Here is an 18,948-nt window from a genome sequence, read left to right on the forward strand (position 1 = left end):
CCACATTTAACCAGACATTATTCTTCTGGGTCTATGTCATTGGCATCTTTTTCCCCCCTCTTCCTGTTTTTACCATCTAAGAATGGACCTCTTTCTGCAATATGAATGCTGCTGCTCCTCATCTGGGACACACAGGGTACCTTCCTCATGTTTATATCCATCATCCCAGGCCACTGCATTGACCACAGTACAAGCTCCAGTTGCCCGGGGGTGTGGCTATCACAGCTGCCTGCAGACACCCTGGCCATTGAAATCCCTTCCTGCAGGGCCCGTCTGCCTTCCTAGTCTCTCCCCTCACTCTCTGTCTTATGTCAAGTGAAAATTCATTTGGGGTTGTGCCGAGAAACCAAGACAAAGCCATCCAACAGGCACATAAGCCAACTTTTTTTTTCTTTTTAAGATCTACTTCTCCTGAGAACAGAATAATAAATGCCAACGGACTTCTGTCTCAATATAAAGAATGCTCTAACAGAGCTGAGCTGAACGGACACAGGTACTTAATGCTGACCAAAGGGAAGTTCAAAACCTGGGTGGGGAATTGACTCCTGTTCTCAGCAAGGGCTTTTCCAGTGTCAACTGTGAATTGTTCTATTTCCAGTCACTGGGAGAGGATATGGGCTTTTCAGTTCCTGTGGCCTTTCCTCCCTTCCTCCGTCTAGTTCCTCCCCATACATCTAGGCTCCTCTTAGGAGTTCACTCTTCGGGTGCCATGTAGACTGCTCTGCAATAGAAAGCAGCACACCACGGGGAATTTATGCCACACACTTGGTGTACTTTGTAAATGTCTAACTACTAGTTTCTAAATTCCCTGAAGGTTTCAGGTTAATCTTAAGAACATTATAATAAACATCTATAGAGGGTGCTATATAGTTAAGTAAATGCAATACTACATATGGGAGTCGACTTAAGAGAGCCAGTGACCATGTAGAGCCGCCCCACCCTGAGCCTGTCCACACCAGCCTCCATTTTACCTTGCAGATGGTCGCTAACTTGGCAGGTTATCATCCATTTCCCAGGATTCTCCACTATCATTTCTGTTGTGAGGAAGGTGGCTGGAAACAGGTTGACGACGTCTGCCCGGTGCCCTCTGGTGATGAAGGTGTTCCCATAAAAATAGATGGAATGGATGTCTATCTCGTTCCCCATCCCAAACAGGTGCCAGGACACAGATTCGCCAACACACATCTCAGGCTCCGGGAAGTTTCCGAAGAGAAATCCATTGAGGGCTGCAAACACAAACACACCAGTGGAGGACACTCCCCTGCAGACGCGAGCAGGACCGACGCTGGGCAGTCAGTACGGGTCATTGCTATAGTGCTTTCCTGCAGCAGTCCCCAATCTGAAAAAAGTCTCACTATTCAAAGCACTGAGAATAAGTAACTCTGAGTGCTCAGTCCTAAAAGGGACATTAAGCATCCCCCTGAAAAGGCTCTGGAAACACTGTGATGGAGGGGGGAAGAAAAAAACTAATGAGCGGCAGGATGAGAGAGGTGCCATGAAAAGCTACCTTCTAGATGTGGCGTGGCAGTGCACTCATGAACTCACAGCCGCTGTGGTTGCTTGTACAAGATTAAGCCACTTAAAATCCCAGTGTAGATAAGGGTGGGCATTCAGGAGTGTCTGGTGTGCAACCAGCAGTAGATGCTGCCCAAGGGAGGAAAGGTCACTTTTATTCGGGAGTATGGCATCGGTAGGTTGCCCAGGGCCCAGTGGGCAGCCATGGTGTGCTCATGCACATATTGGCAGCACTGATTGGGGTCAGTAGGTTAAAAATAAATAAACACATTTTAAAAGAAAGATACGAGGTTGGGATGGAGATCCTTGGAGCAGGGAGTAGGGTGGATACGACCAAGGTACACTGTATACATGTATGAACATTTCAAAGATAAATCAAAATATTACTTGGGGGGGCTATAGGAATGGTCAAGCATTTAGGAGCACTTGCTGTTCTTGTAGAAGACTTGCTTTGATTCCCAGGAGCCACAATTGTGTGTCACTCTAGTTCCAAGGAATCCAATGCCTCTTTCTGGTCTCCTCAGGCAACAGGCACAGACACACAGGCAGGTAAAATAAATACACATTTAAACAAAAAAAAAAGCTATTTTTCCTGATATAATGACTTAGACAGCACCATTTTTCTAAGTCATATTTTTCATAAATTTAAATTAATTGATCAATACATCTTGTACTGGTTTAATACCTTTTGTAGATCAGGATTTTTTCAAGTTATTTCTTCCATAATTGGCATGTCTCCTTTGCTGGCATTGATTGCATGCAAACCCCAACTTTTGCAAGCAGGCTGCTTTTTATTCTAAATGTTGCTTTTGCTTCCCAATTCCTTTCTTTTGGGGGACCATTTCACTACGAAAGAATGACTCCCAAATAGTAGGAGGGCAGCTGCGTGTTGAAAACACAATCTTTGTGGCTGGCCCAGGGTTTGGGGTTTCATCCTGTTCTGAAGAGCAGACAGAAAACTCAGGCCAGCAAGTGACCTGCACTCAGGTCCTGCTCAGTGGTTCCCCCTCCTTGTGTTCTTTGCTTCCTGTCCTTCTCGTCTCCTTCCTTCCTTCCTTCCTTCCTTCCTTCCCTATGAAAAACGCTTGACAAGCAGTGCTATATCCAGATGGATGAAACATCACCACAGAGAAGGTGGAAGGTGCCTGATACAAGATAGACTGTGTGCGCTCACTGATGGCGCTGCCTGCTTGTGTGCCAGAAGCAAAGACAGCCCAGGGGAGGTGCATTCACTGTGGGCTTCCTTGCTCAGGCTCTCTCTCTCTCTCTCTCTCTCTCTCTCTCTCTCTCTCTCTCTCTCTCTCTCTCTCTCTCTCTCTCTCTCTCTCTCTCTCAGGCAGTTCCCTGGTACAGTTTATCCACTGGCCCGAGTTTTCCACTCATGGTCTTGACCTCAGACTCTTCATCTGCAAAATGCAGGCACCACACGCTGCAGCTTTCTCTTTCTTTTATGATTGCTACACTTGAGTAAACACAAGGTCTGGTGCGCACTAAATCCTGATGGTTTAAAGGATACCCAGGAGGGCTGAAGAGATGGCTCAGCCGTTAAAAGGCTAGGCTCACAACCAAAAACAGAAGAATGGCCAGGAAACGACAAATTCACAAGCATGTGTTAAAACTCCATGCACTGCATAGTTCTGAAAATTTGGCAACCACTAGCAAGTTAATTACTGGATATGCTATGTGGTGAGATTTTATTCTCCCCTCTGGCAGTCTACACATTATAATCTGGCTGTCTATGCTTTATAATGGGGGAAGGAACTGGACACTGGAACTTACCAGTTCCTTCCTGATTATATTTCTCCTCTGTTTTCTATACTACTGTTTTGTCCATCCTACTCAATGTAGCTTATGTATATATATATGGCCTTGCTCTTTTTCAGATTGCTAGGATTCAAGGTGTATTGTGTCTTACACCAAACCATTGTTATCCAAAAAATACACATCTTGAAGAATCAGGTCCAGGTTTTCCATGTGTCTTGCTTCCCTGAAGTATCTAGTCACGCAGAAAGCTCTGTTAGGGACCATGGCACACACTCACCGTGCATCTTGTTGCTCCTCTGGAAAACGGCATCGCTTTTGTCGACGGAGTTGGGGTCGGTGCAGAAATGCTTGATGTTTTCATCCAGGTACCAGCTCTGGTTCTCATCCACAAGCGTGAACATGATAACAAACTCTCGGTCCACATCAGTCCTGGCCCCTGAGAATCTGTTCAGAACACCTTTCCAGAACATCAGGCGAGCGAAGAAAAGGCAGTTAGAGGTCACCTAAGCCCAAGTGTGGACTCTCACCTGCCAACAGTGTTCAGTAAGCTTGACAGGGATAACCCGAATCCTACAACATGCAAGCAGAAGCCAGCTCTGGTGCGAATGACAGAACTGTAGAAGTGCCACAAGGCAGCAGTGCTGAGCAGCGAGGACACAGCACTGGCTACTCCCTGAGAAGCAACTACAGATAGTACAGACACACATGACATGGAAAAGAGCAAACTGACGGCATCGCTGGTCACTTGACTATACTGTTGGCTTTCCTATGGGCAGTTTTACTGTTTTTATTAAACCACATATACGGGTTTCAGAGCTCCGCTGGGGTTTGTAAAGAGGAAATTGTCTGCTCTGGTGTCTGTCAGCACGACCTTCCATGCTGCCTAAAGAAGAATTAGTGGAAGAATCACACCTTATTTGAAGTAAGAAAAGCTATGAGGCGAGACCTCAATCTTACACACTCAGCACACCCATTGGCTGGGAAGAAGCCTTTGAGGGCAGGGGGACTGCCTACCTTCCTTACACACCAACAGGGGTCCAATTAGGCCAGAGCAGATATCCTTAGGGGCGTCAATGTGTGAGTGGTACACCCAGGTCAGGCAGTTGGCATCTGCTGGAGCGGGCGCATACTCTTCTCTCACCGGCCAGACATAGGTGTAGTTTTTGCCAGGGGGGACCATGTCATCATCCTTGTTCCTTCCAGATGTCCCATCTGGGTATAAGGCTCCTTTTATCCAAAAGAAAATGAAAGGTGACATTAAACCCACAGATTTCATGCTATATGGAGAGAGGAGAGCTTTGAAGTCAAACATAAGTGAGTTTAAGCATCTTTGCTGTGGAACTTGAGGAGATGCCCGCTGAGCTCCTGGTGCCCTGGTTTTCACCAGTAGAGCTGGAATGCTGAGCTCTACCCACAAAGACAGGTGAACTCAGGAGCTGGCATACAGAGTGTGTATCCAAGAAACGCAGTCTTCCTAATAGAGATGCTGCTGAGCCCGCTGTACCAGTCTGAAGGGCTTCGGTTCTCCTCACCACCATTGCCGTGAGATGGAGACAGGCAGGGGACAGGCGGGGGGTCGGGGGGGATGGATTATGAGCACCACTTGGTTTGCCCATTACAGATTCATCCTCCATGTGGGTATCACAAGAGATGAGAAGGCTTTCTCTTGAGATATTGTCATCCCGTGGGACAGTAGTGTGAAGAATGTGATTTTTGGATCAGAATACATAAGCAGAGACTTATGCAGTCAACCGCATATGGTAGGTGACGTATATAGAGCTGCCCTGGGCTGCATTTCATCACTAAGATCTCGGCGTGGAGTTTTTCAGGAAAGGAAAGTCCGTTGCATGAAATAGTGTGACAGTATACGTAGAAGGCACGTGACTGATCTGAGCACAGTATCATCATCAGATGATAATGATGAATCAGCCTCATAGTGGAGCCCTGAAGGGCCAGGAAGTTCAGGTCTTTCCCTGAAAAGGCTTTTCCTATAGCTGAAAAGTAAAGAGGACTCTCAGGGACAGCGGGGGAGACGGACAGGGATCTACCACATCACTCACAGGTTTCGTTGTTCATTCGTCAACATGAACCGGATGTAGACCACATGCTAATGAGTGGGGTTCACATTGTTAGTCAAATAAGATGGCAGCCCCAAGGAGACACTATTTGAATTTTCCTAACAAATTTTACCATAAAAATGTAATTTGATGCTCGGAGAAGGATGTGAGAAGAAAACACTAGTTAAACTTACTTATGCCAAGGACAGTGGCCTTGGGGACTGAACCCAGGACCTCAAACATGCTGGACAAGTGCTCTACCACTGAGCTACAACCTCAGACAGACAGTGTCGGGTTCTTCAGCACAACCCAGCTTAATACATACTAACGTCTATTTCATAAGCACACACTTTTCCCACATGGGTGAGTCAGAGTTAAATTAATTTATGTCTGACGTTTTATCACAATTATTGAGAAAAAAAAGTCTACGGGCCTCTTTTACACTTATTCATCCAACTACATTTCTTTTCCATACCAACTTTAATAACTATGTGCTACATACAACTTAAAGATAAAAGCCAGAAATATCTGTTGATAAAGTCAGAGAAATTTTCCATGACAAAGCAAGAAATAAACTTGATTAATCAGATCCTGCCGAGAATAAGGTCATATTTCAGTTATACAGTTAGATATAGACTTGGGGTATAGTAGGTGTGTGAAAGGAAGCTTAACAATTGCTAGTGAGAGGTTCTAAGAGAAAATAATGTAACAAGCCACCATATATACATTATTCAGCAATGTAAACATCTTTGGTGTTTTGAAGAACAGATACAGAAGTGGTTCTTTTTCAAGTGAGTTCTGTGTTGTCTTTCAATAGGAGATAAGGATATTTAGACACAGCTATATGACCTCAGAGTAAACCACTGTGATTTATTATTTTTAACATGACAAGGGACTTAATTTTACTCTAAAAAAAATAAAGTAATGAATAATCCAGAAATCTATTCTCTACCGACTAATTCCCAGAGTCATTTTAAAGAACTCTGCCTTGGCTGGTGCCATAGTTCGAGCAGGAGCCCTGGACCCAGATCCACCTGTCAGAATGTTCTTCTTACAGGTTTCTAGGACCTTCTGGATCCTCTTATTTCCCCATTCTCCCATGATTCTCTCACCTAAAGTCCCAACAGGATGTTCTCCCCCTCTGAATGGTGACACTCAAAGGAAGGATAGCAGGCTACCAAAAAGAGACTTGATATCCTATGAGCATATACAGGGGGAGGAGGTCCTCTTCAGTCACAGACATAAGGGAGGGGAGTAGGGAGAAAGCAGGAGGGAGGGAGGAATGGGAGGATACAAGAGATGGAATAACAATTGAGATGTAATATGAATAAATTAATAAAATATTTTAAAAATTAAAAAATAAAGAACCCTGCCTTGCCAGGGCAGCACTGGGCAGTGTTGGCTCCGTCTGAGGCGCTTCCTGCAGTGACTTGTTATCTCCCCACTATCTCCCTGCCTTTCTTGTTCAGGGAGCATTTCTACTCCTTTCATCTCTACCTGCCATGCATAGTGAGAACCCCTCAAAACACAATGCTGGGCCCACCTTCCCGTGCCCAGCACAGCCACCCTGCATGACTGTGCCCCTCACCACAGTGCCATCCACCTGGCATACCCTTTCACACCCAGCAGCATCTTGTACTTCTACTCCGTGGCACCTTGTCCTCACCCATCAGATAGCATGGTTTTGTTTTTAATTAGGCAGATTTGGAATCTATTAAAAGAAGTTTGCTTGTTTGCTTAGCCCAGATTTAAGCATGGGAAAAATAGCTCCCAGACAGGTACTCAGAGAAAGAATAAGAGTGTGTGGGTGTGAGCCTTGCCAGGGTGATGACTTTGAAGGCTGGGTTTTTAAAGCTGTCCATATTAAATGTCATGAAAACATCACAAGAAAACAAAATATTCTAAATGTGTGCAGACACAAAAATTGCTAGTAAAGTATTAGCACATCAACCTGATCAGTATTTAGACACTTAAGATAATTAGTATTTTATGACCAAATAATTTTTACCTTTATGATGTCAAAGCTGCAAAGCAATTAATGCAACATATAAATAGATTCAAGGGCAAATACCAAGCCACCTCAAAAGTAGCAGAAACACATCCAATGGCATCCAGGACTCACATGAAACACTCTCGGCCATCTAGGAATAGAAAACTCCTGACTCAACAAAAGGCCCCTAAGAAACCCACAGTTAGCATCGAGTTTAGGTGAAAGCAAGCCAACTGCTTTCTTTCAGAATCTGAGAACAAGACAAAAACGTCCACTCTTGCCACTACTGTTGTTAAATCATACCTGAACTTTTGCCCGTTTAATAAGTAAAATAAAGGTTAAGTCATCCTTACTCATGATAACGATACATTTTCTAAATTACAGGGAGCCTACTGTCTACTGATAAACAAGTGCACCCAGGCAGGAAAACTCGAGACCAATATATAACGTCAACCGTAGTTTTATTCTCTGCCAACAAACCATCCAAAAGAAACCAAGGAAACTGCTTTCCTCACAGCACTGTCAACAAACAAGATGGTTTGGGTTTAACAAGAGAAACTCAGCCTGTGGACACAAAACTGAAGGTGCTGTCGGGAGCTGATGAGGCTCCAAACTCCTGCTCATTTCTTGGTGTCATCAAGACACCAAGTCATGACTTTTCATTTTATATGGATCTTTTTATTTATGTATTTATTGAGTTTTAAATTAGCATGCAATGCAATGGGCTGCATTGTAGCATTTGCATACATGCCTTTTCCTTATTATTCTTCCTCTACTTCCTCCCCTGTCCCCTGTCCCCTGTCCCCTGTCCCCTGTCCCCTGTCCTCTGACCCTAACTTGTCTCTTCCTCCTTCCAGTACAGCCCTTCTGCCTTCATGTCACCCGGATTCCATCACCCTCTTTTTCTCTCTCCTTTCACCATTGAGATCTCTTCTTACTTCTCATATTTCCCTTCCTAAGTTTACAACCTATACCCTTGTACACACACACACACACACACACACACACACACACACACACACACACACGATAAATCTCACTTGGTCACGGGATGTTCAATATTTTAAATATCTGTATTTAAATTGTTGACAATTTTTGTGCTTAGGATCCACATGTTAGGGGGGAAATGTAATATTTACCTTTTAGAATCTGGCTCATTTTGCTTAACATGATGATGTTCCTTTGCATATGATTTTCTGCAAATGTTGTGGTTTAGTTTTTTTTTTTTCTTTACAGCTGAAGAAGATCCCATTATTTAATCTCACATGTTCCTTATCTATCTGTTGGTGGGAATCTAGGCTGCTTGCATGTCTTAACTTTTGGGTAATTCTTTTTAAAGGGAAGATGGTGATTTCTCTTTCATTAAGGTCAATACATTTATGAACTCGCCATATGAACTTATCCCCACTGCCTTGCTTAAATGAAAAGGATATACAGTAATCAAAAACTTTAAAAGAAGAATAAAGCTGAAGGGGCCATAATATGACTCAATTTTAAATTTTACTATTTAAAAAAAAAAGCCTCAATAACCAAGGAAGTGTAGTGCTGTGAAAAGACAAACATAGATCTGCAGCACATGTTGAGACCCTCAAGTGAGCTCTTCCGCCTCAGCTCACTGGTGTTTGGGAGTAGTATGGGATTCGTACATGTCCCCTTCCCAGGACCACAGCAGTCTCTTGGATCTACTGGATACTGAATCGGACACCCGTGAATCAACTGTGTGCAGTTGTGAGCAGTGGTGAGCTGAGCCTGGTAGTGGAATTGTGTGTGCCTATATCCCCCACACTTGGGATGCTGAGGCAGGAGGATCACAAGTTCAAGGCTGGCCTGGGCCACAGAGCAACACTCTATCTAAAAAAAGAAAAAAAAAGCCAATCAGGGGCCTGTAATCACATGGAGTGGGGGCCTGGCCTGGCTTGGCCATTGCACGGCATTTTAACAAAGGCCTCCACTTGGTTAAGGGCCAAGGCCTGCTGCATTTGTACACAAGAAGGGTAAGACCAGAGACCAGTGTACAGTGACAGGACAGAACAGGTGACAGGCAATCTGCACCAAACACAACTCGGCTGTCACTAGCTGTAACAACTTGGTCCATGCCCTTTCATCTGTGGATCTTGTTTTCTTATTTATAAAATATTGATGCTGAGCAGTGTGTGGGAGGAACTGGAAGTATTGGGAGAATGCCTGCCTAGTTCTACATTAGGATCTGGGGACAGTGTGCCCCACAACCCAGATTGGTCTCTGACCCCAGGAAACCTATGTTGTAAGGTAGAGGCAAGTACAAATATCAAGTCAAAACAAATGGTTTCTTTTACTGTACCAGCTTGGCAAGTGCTATGGAGTAAGCCAATGGGCTTAACGTAGGAGCCATATATATAGGACAGCCCAGAGATGGCTTCCTCAAGAAGAGACCTATAGATGATGCCATCAGCTCTAGCAATCCTTTGAATTGAGTTCAAACAAGTCTATTATTCTGAAGCAAGCCTCATGATCTTCATAGATGCTCTGAAGGTTTGTGATATAAATACACATATATTTTACTGCACATGCACACATGTATATAATGCACATGTATGTAGACTAGGTTAGCCTTAGATTCACTACGTTTCTAAGGATGGCCTTGAACTCCTGGTCCTCTTGCCTCTAGGATTACAGGTGTATACCATTTTTATGAGGTGCTAAAAATTAAACAGTGTTTTGTGTATGCTAGGCAAGACCTCTGTCAACTGAGCTATGATCCTGGTCATGTAGTATGGTATATGTGGTAGCCAGTGTTCATTGTCAACTTGATAGAACTTAGAGACATGCTTATGAACACCTGTGGTGGCTTGAATAAGTGTGGTCCCCATAGATCCATGATTTTGAATGCTTGACCCACAAGGAGTGGCACTATTAGGAGGTGTGGCCTTGTTAGAGAAAGTGTGTTACTGTGGGGACAGGCTTTGAGCTCTCCTGTGTTCAAGCTATGCCCAGTGTGGCACACAGCCTCCTTCTGCTGCCTTTGGATAAAGAAACTGAGCTCCCGGCTCCTTCTCCAGCACCATGCCTGTCTGCACGCTGCCATGCTTTCTGCCTTTGACAATAACAGACTAAACCTCCGAAACTGTAAACCAGCCCCAACTAAATGTTTTCCTTTATGAGAGTTGCCATGGCCATGGTGTCTCTTCACAGCAATGACACCCTAACTAAGACAACAGGCCTATGAGAAATTATCTTAACTGGATTAATTGAGGTACCTAAAAGTGGTGGTACCATTTCATGGTAGACCTGAAAGGCCCCCTAATGTCAAAGGCCTGTTCTCCTGAGGAAAGGTGATGTTCTCTCTGGTGGAGCTAAGAGGTAGAGAGTAAAGGAAGGTCTTCAGGCCACTGGAGGGGACAGTGGTCCCAGTTCTTTTCTCTTGTCCCTTTCTCCCTCTCACCCAGGAAGGAAGTGATTTTACTAGGGCCACAAGATCCACACCGGGATGTGCAGCCTCCCTATGGGCCCAACAAGTCATGACTGAACCTCCTAAAGTGCGAACTGAAATAAAACTTTGCTTTCATTTTTTTAAGAGTTGGCTCTTTCACACGAACTCTGGTGCCTCTTATTTGGCCATGTCCCCTTGATGGGGAGGCCCGATGGCACTTGGAGGAAGGACCACAGCCTACCAAGAAGAAACTTGATACTTTAGCATCATATTCAAGGGAAGGAGGTCCCCATCAGTCACAGTCATAGGGAAGGGGAAAGGAATGAAAGCAGAAGGGAGGGAGGAATGGGAGGATGCACGGGATGGGATAGCAATTGAAATGTAATATGAATGATTTTATTTTTCAATTAAAAAAAAAGAGTTGGCTCATCTTAGGGATTTGTTATCATGATGAAAAACTAACACAGTTACAAAAATATATACTTCTGACAGCTGAAAAAAACCCTTTGTATCTCAAAAGTCTAGCACAAAACTGCTTTACTGTTTAAATTAACAAGCCATCAAGGAACTCTTGACAGCCAAGAAGGAAGACAGGAAATGCTCTCAAAGGAAGCCCCAGAAACAGCAGCGCAGACAGGGCAGCACTAGGATTGTCACCCCACAACCCCTGCCTGAGACTGCAGCCTGCAGCGGCCTGCAGCCAGTGTTTCTGAGACACTGAAGGGCTTGGCGGAAAGCCAGTCAGCTTCAGGGCGTGTGGTGGGCTCAGTAGCCTGCTCACTGGCAACAGAAAGAAGAGAGAGAAATAGCTCGGTTGCTAGAGCTCTCCTCCAGCCTGTGTGAAGCTTTGAGTTCGTCCTCAGCCTCCATAAACCGGGTGTGAGGTTGCACACTTGTAACCCCAGCACTCGAGAATGGAGGCAGCAAGACCAGGAGGCCAAGGTCAGCCTCAGCTACATGAGACCCCGCCTGTGGAGGAATGCTAAGTGAATGTATCAACCATCAATAAAGTGCTATTTAGCCAATCAGCTGGGCAGAAGGAGAGGAAGTGGAAGGCGGGACTTCCTGGAAGGGAGGAGAAAAGTTTGATGGTTGTTTTTGGTTTTGTTTGTTTTGTTTTGTTTTTGGATTGGAGGAGGGCGGTGGGAACTGGACGCGGACTGGCCCATGGGTCATAGTGGCAAGTGTTTGGAATATATGTATGTTATAAGGTTTAGAGTAGTTTGTTTAGTTTACGAGTAGATTAGAATCATTTCAGACTCTGCCCAGCGAAGTGCTGGCAGCTTTAAAGTACGTTTTAGTCTCTCTGTGTCAGTTATTTGCTTTGTAGGCCTAACGGATACAAAATACTGTAACACCTGTCCAAAAAAAAAAAAGGAGGCAAGAAAAGGAAGGAAGTAAAGCAGAGAAAAGGAAAGAGGAGAGAGGGGAGAGAGAGCAGCGGAGACAAGTGAGCACTAGCACCAGTGTGCTCCCTGCACCCTGTGCTGTGTCAGTCAGAGAGATCTGCATGTTGGTGTAGAAACAAAGCACAGTGACAGAGAAGGGAGAACCACCTTCCGAATCCTTGTTGTAGAAGACGCCATGAGGGTGCAGAGAGAAAGGTCTGGAAGCAAAGTTCTTCAGATGGATTACGATCACGTCGCCCACTTCCGCTCTCAGGATGGGACCCAGGAAGCCCAGCCAGGGAGGCTTGGGGATCTCCGTGGAGTAGCTCCCATCTGTGAAGTGTCTATAAACCGCCTTCTTGTAGACGCCGCCTATCCTGTTGGGCCCTCGTTCCAGAAATAAGGTCGCAAGTCTGGAAGCAAGAAGGAAAAACGTTCTCAGGTGCAATTCAAGAAGAAGCCTGCATAGCTTGTTCTTCCTTAAAGGGTCACCAAATGCTTGTTAGCATTTCTAGTTTGGTGTTCACCATAATCCGTGGCCTCTGTAGATTCAGCAAGATTGCTTGTGATTTGCCAACGTGGAAAGGACAAGTCAAAAAGCATAAATAGAACTCACAGACAAACTGAAAGAAGAGCGAGTGTTCGTCTGTGCACACATGTGTGCACATCTGTAGGAGGCAGAGTCCAATCTCAGGCAGCTTTCTCAGTCAGTCGCTGTCTCTTCCTTTAACCTAAAACTTGGTGTTCAAACAGGCTGCCTGGCTGTTGACCCCACTGTCCCGCCAGTTTCCACCTCCCGGCACCAGAATTACAAACGCACCCACCAGTGTGATAAGGACGGAGCTCCTTCCTCTCGGCTCACACTTACTGTACCCTCCATGTGTCCCCAGTGCTGTGGAGTGCAAAGGGACTCTAAAGGAGGGACAATGAAGTATAGACAAAGCAGTGGGGGTGGGGGGGGCAAGGTTAACTGAGCGACTGAAAACAAACACAGGCCCAACTTTTCTTTGTATATATAATAGTTTAATTAATCTTTAAGAATTTCACATGTGCATTCAGTGTATTTTGATTTGTATTTTTGCCCCCAGAAGTCCTAACTCCTCCCAGATCCAGCCCTACTGCCCCCAGTCCACTTCCAAATTCATGTCCTCTTTAAAAAAAATTTTATAACTTGCTAAGTCTGTTTTGTGCTGCCTCTCTAACTGCTGCCGGGTACAGGCCACTGTCTGGAGCATGGCTGACTACCAGAGGCCACAACCCTTAACGAAAACTATCCCTCAGCAGCCACTAACTGTCAAGAGTGCTTCAGCTGCGGGTATGTTGCTTCGTGCTAGGCATGATCCTGTGCAAGTCTCAGACAGGCGACCACAGTGGCTGCAAGTTCACGAATCGGCACTTCTGTCAGACCCAAAAGACGGTTAACCAGCTTGTGGCTCTCACAGGTTTCCCACCCCTCCTCCATGATGTTCCCTGAGCTGTGTGTGTACGTGTGTGTGTGCATGTATATGTGTGTGTGCACGTGTATGTGTGAGGGCACATGCCTATGCATATATACATATGTGCATATGTATGAATGTGTATGTGTGTGCATGTGTCTGTAGTGCCTGCAAGTGTACATATGTGTATATATGTATATGTATGAGTGTGCATGCTTGTGTGCTTGTGCATGTATGTATACGTGTGTGTCCGTGTCTGTGCATGTGTGCATGTGCATGCATGTGTGTTTGTGTATGTGTGTATGTGTGTGGCTATGTGGCCTTCATGTGTGCATTGTGTGTGTGTGTGTGCACACACGTGCGTGATGTCCTATTTATATCTGACACTCCACAGACACTTATTCTCTACATTTTGGTTACGTGTGAGTTTCTCCATTAGCCACCAGCATTGTGCAATGGAAGTTCTCTGATGAGCTCTGAGAGCTCAGGCAAAACTTTCCTAGAAATATGGATAGCCACAGAAGGAGCATACATATGAGGAAAGGAAACACAGGAAGAGACCCTGCCCCCAAAGCTGTGGACAGAGCAAGCAATGGGGAGGGAGAAGTGTGAACAGCTGGTGTGAAGTGGGTGAGAGGCTAAGTCCCTGTGGCTGCATGTAAGCATCTGGGCAGTCAGTGATGGAAAGCCTTCTATTCCTGTTTGAAGAACTTAACAGGTTCGTGGGAAGCACTGATGACTCACTGGGGTTTGCACATCATGACTGACAATCACCAGGCTTTAAGGACTCTCCTTTGAGGCAGTGCTGTGGAAGTGTTAGAGGGAGGGCAAAGGAAAGAGCACCACGAGGCGTGGAAAGGCGGTCAGGAGAGAGGGAGGGGAAGAGCCAGGATTCTAGCACTGGATGTAACAGGAACCCTCCTGGGGCCTCAGGGTGAAGGGTGGGCTATGCTTGGGTTTTGGGGGCACTGCTGAGACCACTTCTCAGGGGCCACCATCTCCAGGGAAGGTGATGCCACGTCATACTTGGTCTATGCCCAACCTGGAACTCTGACCCCAGCAGCTCCCCACCCCATCCTCCCATCCCCCCATGCCCGCACACCAGCACTGGTTCCACCCCCAGCTCTACCACTTCTAGTCACAGCTGTGTTTTCGGGGTGCAAGAGTCAAGTCCAGCCAGGGAGACAGCCCTGTAATGCATGTGCATTCAACATACTCTACTGTGACAACCCTTGGCCTTGGTACTCAAGATTCAGAGGAGACAGACCCTGCCTTGAGGGAGCTACATTCTGGGAGGGAAGACTTGGGAGAACACAGACTGTGTGCTGAGTGGGAGAGGCAAGGAGAGGCTTTCTACACAAAGTGATGCCTAAAACAAGCTCCCACAGAACTTATTCTTAGGGGACTTTAGGAAAGAGCCATCACGGAGGCCTGTGTCTGCCTGTGGAGACAGACCCACACTCTATTCTCTGAATGAGGAACACATATTCCATAATCCCATACTGTGTATTTTCAATGGGGTGCTGGTGACATAGCAGGGGACACAGCCTCCCCTATGAGCACATCATCTTCCCCTATACACTGTCATCAGATGGAACTTGTGACTCGGACCTGGCCCCCCCTAACCACAGTGTCTAGGGACAGCCACAGAGTGGCCAGTTGGTTGAGTCTGAGAGAATGTGGGAACCTGTGAAGGGTCTGCTTAACGAATGTGGCCTCGCCACCTACAAAATCCACACTTGAGAACAGTAGATCAAGTTAGCGAAACATTGGTATATTTTAAGTGAGTTTATGGCCTTGTGCTAGGCCACATTTATAGCTGTACTGGCCCACAGGTTAGACACGCCTGGTAGCCCCAGAAGAGTCCACCTGAATGGTCTCAGTTCTCTCCCTAGCTGCTCAGCCTTTGCTAGAAAATCCATAGGGCCCTTAGCCAGAATACCCTACATTCCTTTTCTGCTTGGTGGCCGAGCCAAGGACCATGTTCGTCCTAAGATAGAGACGGTTCCTTAAGCCAAGATAAAGTCTGTAGCCATATTTAATTGTGTCCACAGAGTAGGTGAAGCCCCAAAAGACACAAGATCACTTTGTATGAGGACCAGTGGAAACCTCTGTCTGTGCTGCTCCGAGAACCTCCCAGCATGTCCCACATGTATGTCCATGTCAGTCCTGGATGAGCCTGAAGACCACTCTGTTGGCTTTTAAGAACAGCCTGGGGGACGTAGTGCATACAAGGTGCCAGCCTGGATGCTTAGGATACCAAAGTGAGCAGGGTCCCTGGACGAGGGCTTTGGTGGACACGAGGAAGAGACCAAAGCTCTGATGCTTGCATAGAAGACAAGGCAGAAAGGAGGCAGTGATGGGCATGCCAAGTGGCATGCCAAGGTCAAAGGTCAGAGGTCAATTTAGGGAAGCAAAAACGGATTTACGTAGGGGGATGTGGGTTCCGGGTGAAGGCAAGTAGGCACAACATCTGCAAATAAGTGTCTCTGGAGGTTCTCTTCCAGGGATGTTTGGCCAGATGTATCTCAGTTTGGGGCAGACTCCCCCCTCTGGCTTCTCACCATGCTACCAGACCACATCACTTTTCCCCATATGCTTTCTGCCCACTATGCCAAGCCCTTCCTAAGATTCCACCTCTGGGTACCCATGACACCCACGCAGCTGCTCAAACCTCTGCTTGACCTCAGGCCTGGTTTGGGGAGCTGTTCCTTAGCATCTGACCTGTTGAGTCCCCCACTCTCAGTGGCCCAGGTGTGGCATACACCTGCCTGGCCTGGTGCAGGCCTGGTTTTAACAACTGGGCAGAATTTCCACCTCCTTTCCTTTTATGTCACTGTTATCTAGTTCCAGGTCCTCTCCCCTCCCCCTCCCCCTCCCCCACCCTTGTGTCCATGCACAGCACTGGCCAAGCAGAGACATCCCTTTGTGGCCAGGGCCACACCAAGTCTGATGTCGGTAAAATTAATTCATGTCGTTCATCAGCTTCACTAAGATTCAGCAACTAGTGGCAACTCGGGGCCTTCACTTTCCTTTCCTTGAAGGGTTTACCAAATATTAATACAGCATTGACTGGCTGTAAGCTCCCAGCAGTTTTGATTCTAAACAGCGGCTTTGCCCACCTTCCAGATGTCTCAGGGTGACGACCCTACAGATCAAGATGTGCGGTAGCTGGGAACCCCCCCCCCTCTTAGAAATGAGAAGGATACAGGCTGAGGAGAAGACGCCTGAGAGAAGGGAAGGACCCAGAGGCTCAGTCTTGGTGGCTGAAGTCCCGCTCCAGGGAGCCAACCCTCCTTTCCTTCCCTGCCCAGCAGTTTCTTTTCTCTCTGCTCCAAGCTCTCATCTTCTTCACTGTTGTTGGCACACTGCAGAGCTGTCTGATGTGACGTTTCCCCGACAGGCTCATATGTTTGAACACTCAGTCCCCCCCCCCCCCCCCCCCCGCTCCCCGACTGGTGGCACTATCTGAAGACTGATGAGCCTTTTGGCTGTGGGGCTTATCCGACAGACATTGGAACTTGGGGGGAACCAGAGTTACTTCCTGGCTCAACAAGATGAAACAAGTCACAGCCAGCTCCCTCCTCCACCGCTTCCCTGCAGTGATGGACAGCATCCTGTTGAAGCTATCTTCATAAAACAGTGTTCGTACCTCTTAGCTGATTTCTTAACCTGGCTATCACACAAATAATTGAGACTCTTTTATAACACAAGGCTTCACAACAGAATCAGAGCAGTGTAAGTCTGTTCTTAACCCTCTACGCTGTTCTGCCTTACCCCCAGCAAACATCCCAGTGGTACTTGTACTTTGTAGCTTTCCTCAGCTCCAGCTCCTTTCTCCTGATCTTCCTTGGACCTCTCCCTGCTTGGATTCCATCTCCTAACTCCTCCTCCCCTGGCTGCCAGGAACTGCAGCCCTACTATCTCCCCTGGTCAGCAACTGGCTGTAAACTGCTTTATTGACATAACAGAGGGTCAACTGGGGAGCAAAGTTTACACATTGACAGGAAATCAAATTTTAAACTACACAATAACCTTATGCCTACATTCCCCTCTTTTAGTCTATTAAAAGTCTCCTTCTCTTACAATAAATTATATGTAATACAACAATTGTGAAAATTATTAGGTAAGACTTACAGTTCTATCATCCTAAACAATTTAAGTTTAACTGTGAGATTATAATTATCTAGTCTTCAAAACTCCATCAGAGACTTACAAAGGAACAATTATTACCTAAATATGTAGGAAGTGCAGGCAAGCTGCCTCCCAAAGTGTAGAAATGACAGAGATATTTAGCTGCCTGGACAGCCCCTCAAAATTTTTCCATAGTGTTGGAACATCATCTTCAGCCTCTGGCCCAGAATATTTGATATACTTTTCTGTGAAGAGGAATTATAAAGGATTTGCCTACCTTGTTCTTGCAAAAGTCAACTCTCCTGCACCCAGTTTGTCCTGTTTGGACAGTTTTTGTGTCTGTAATTGGCACAGGACCATTTTCTCACCCGGTGGCTAGCTTGCCACATGCAAAGCCTTCAATGCCGCCAGGAGCAGACCTGTCTCATTGTAAAAAAGGCCTTAAGCTAGTGAAATATCTTTAAATGCCATATTCTAGAGATCTTTGAGGTTTTTGAAGACCAACTATTTATCTATCTTGTCTGAATTGTTTGTGTTTTTAGCTATTTTTATCTGTAAATCTAAAAAACATATTTATGCAATTAACTAAACTATCATCTAACATGAGCAATAGCTTGCTTGTCTGATTGCTGATATGCATTTCTTACTTATCCTAAACAGTTTATAAAAGCAGTTTTCAAAATGACTAGAACTAAACATTGCATTTTAAAGAATTACATAGGTACAAAACCAATTACATAGGTACGATCAAAATATATAATTTTTTAAAAGATTTATTTATTATATACACAGTGTTCTGCTTGCATGTAATACCTGCAGGCCAGAAGAAGGTACCAGATTTCATTGTAGATGGTTTTGAGCCATCATGTGGTTGCTGGGAATTGAACTCAGGACCTTTGGAAGAGCAGGCAGTGCTCTTAACCTCTAAGCCATCTCTCCAGCCCAAAAAACATAATATTAATTCTACACCAATATACAAAGATTTATACTAATGTAAGTTTTTTTACTTATTAATATTCTTTGGTCTAAAAGTAGATTCAATAATCTACCCTTTTATTTATCATTCTTATAGCCAACCTTTAAAAAACAATAATAAACACCTATTACCTATAGAATGTCCCAAAACCATCCACCACCACCACCCCCATGGGAATGTCATGTAGTTTTCTTTTGTGAGGGAGCCCAAGAAAATTGGAATATTGTCCAGTCTTAAGAAAACTATCAGAAACATTTGCTGTCCAGTCTTTGAATGCTG

The 18,948-nt window shown here is 45.5% G+C and overlaps 1 protein-coding gene across 1 annotated transcript in view; it reads right to left on the reverse strand.

Moving 5' to 3' along the window:
- HEPHL1 (hephaestin like 1) overlaps positions 1-18,948 on the reverse strand; it is a 69,934-nt gene that overhangs the window by 36,702 nt on the left and 14,284 nt on the right. Inside the window, exons 2-5 of the mRNA XM_084782593.1 lie at positions 12,292-12,536; positions 4,294-4,506; positions 3,557-3,736; positions 972-1,226 (exon numbers count right to left, since the gene is read on the reverse strand). Coding sequence (XP_084638719.1) covers positions 972-1,226; positions 3,557-3,736; positions 4,294-4,506; positions 12,292-12,536 — 893 coding nt within the window. The remainder of the gene's footprint in view (positions 1-971; positions 1,227-3,556; positions 3,737-4,293; positions 4,507-12,291; positions 12,537-18,948) is intronic.

The sequence above is a fragment of the Acomys minous genome (genome assembly GCF_964271855.1).
Source record: "Acomys minous genome assembly, chromosome: 5".
NCBI lineage: Eukaryota > Metazoa > Chordata > Mammalia > Rodentia > Muridae > Acomys > Acomys minous.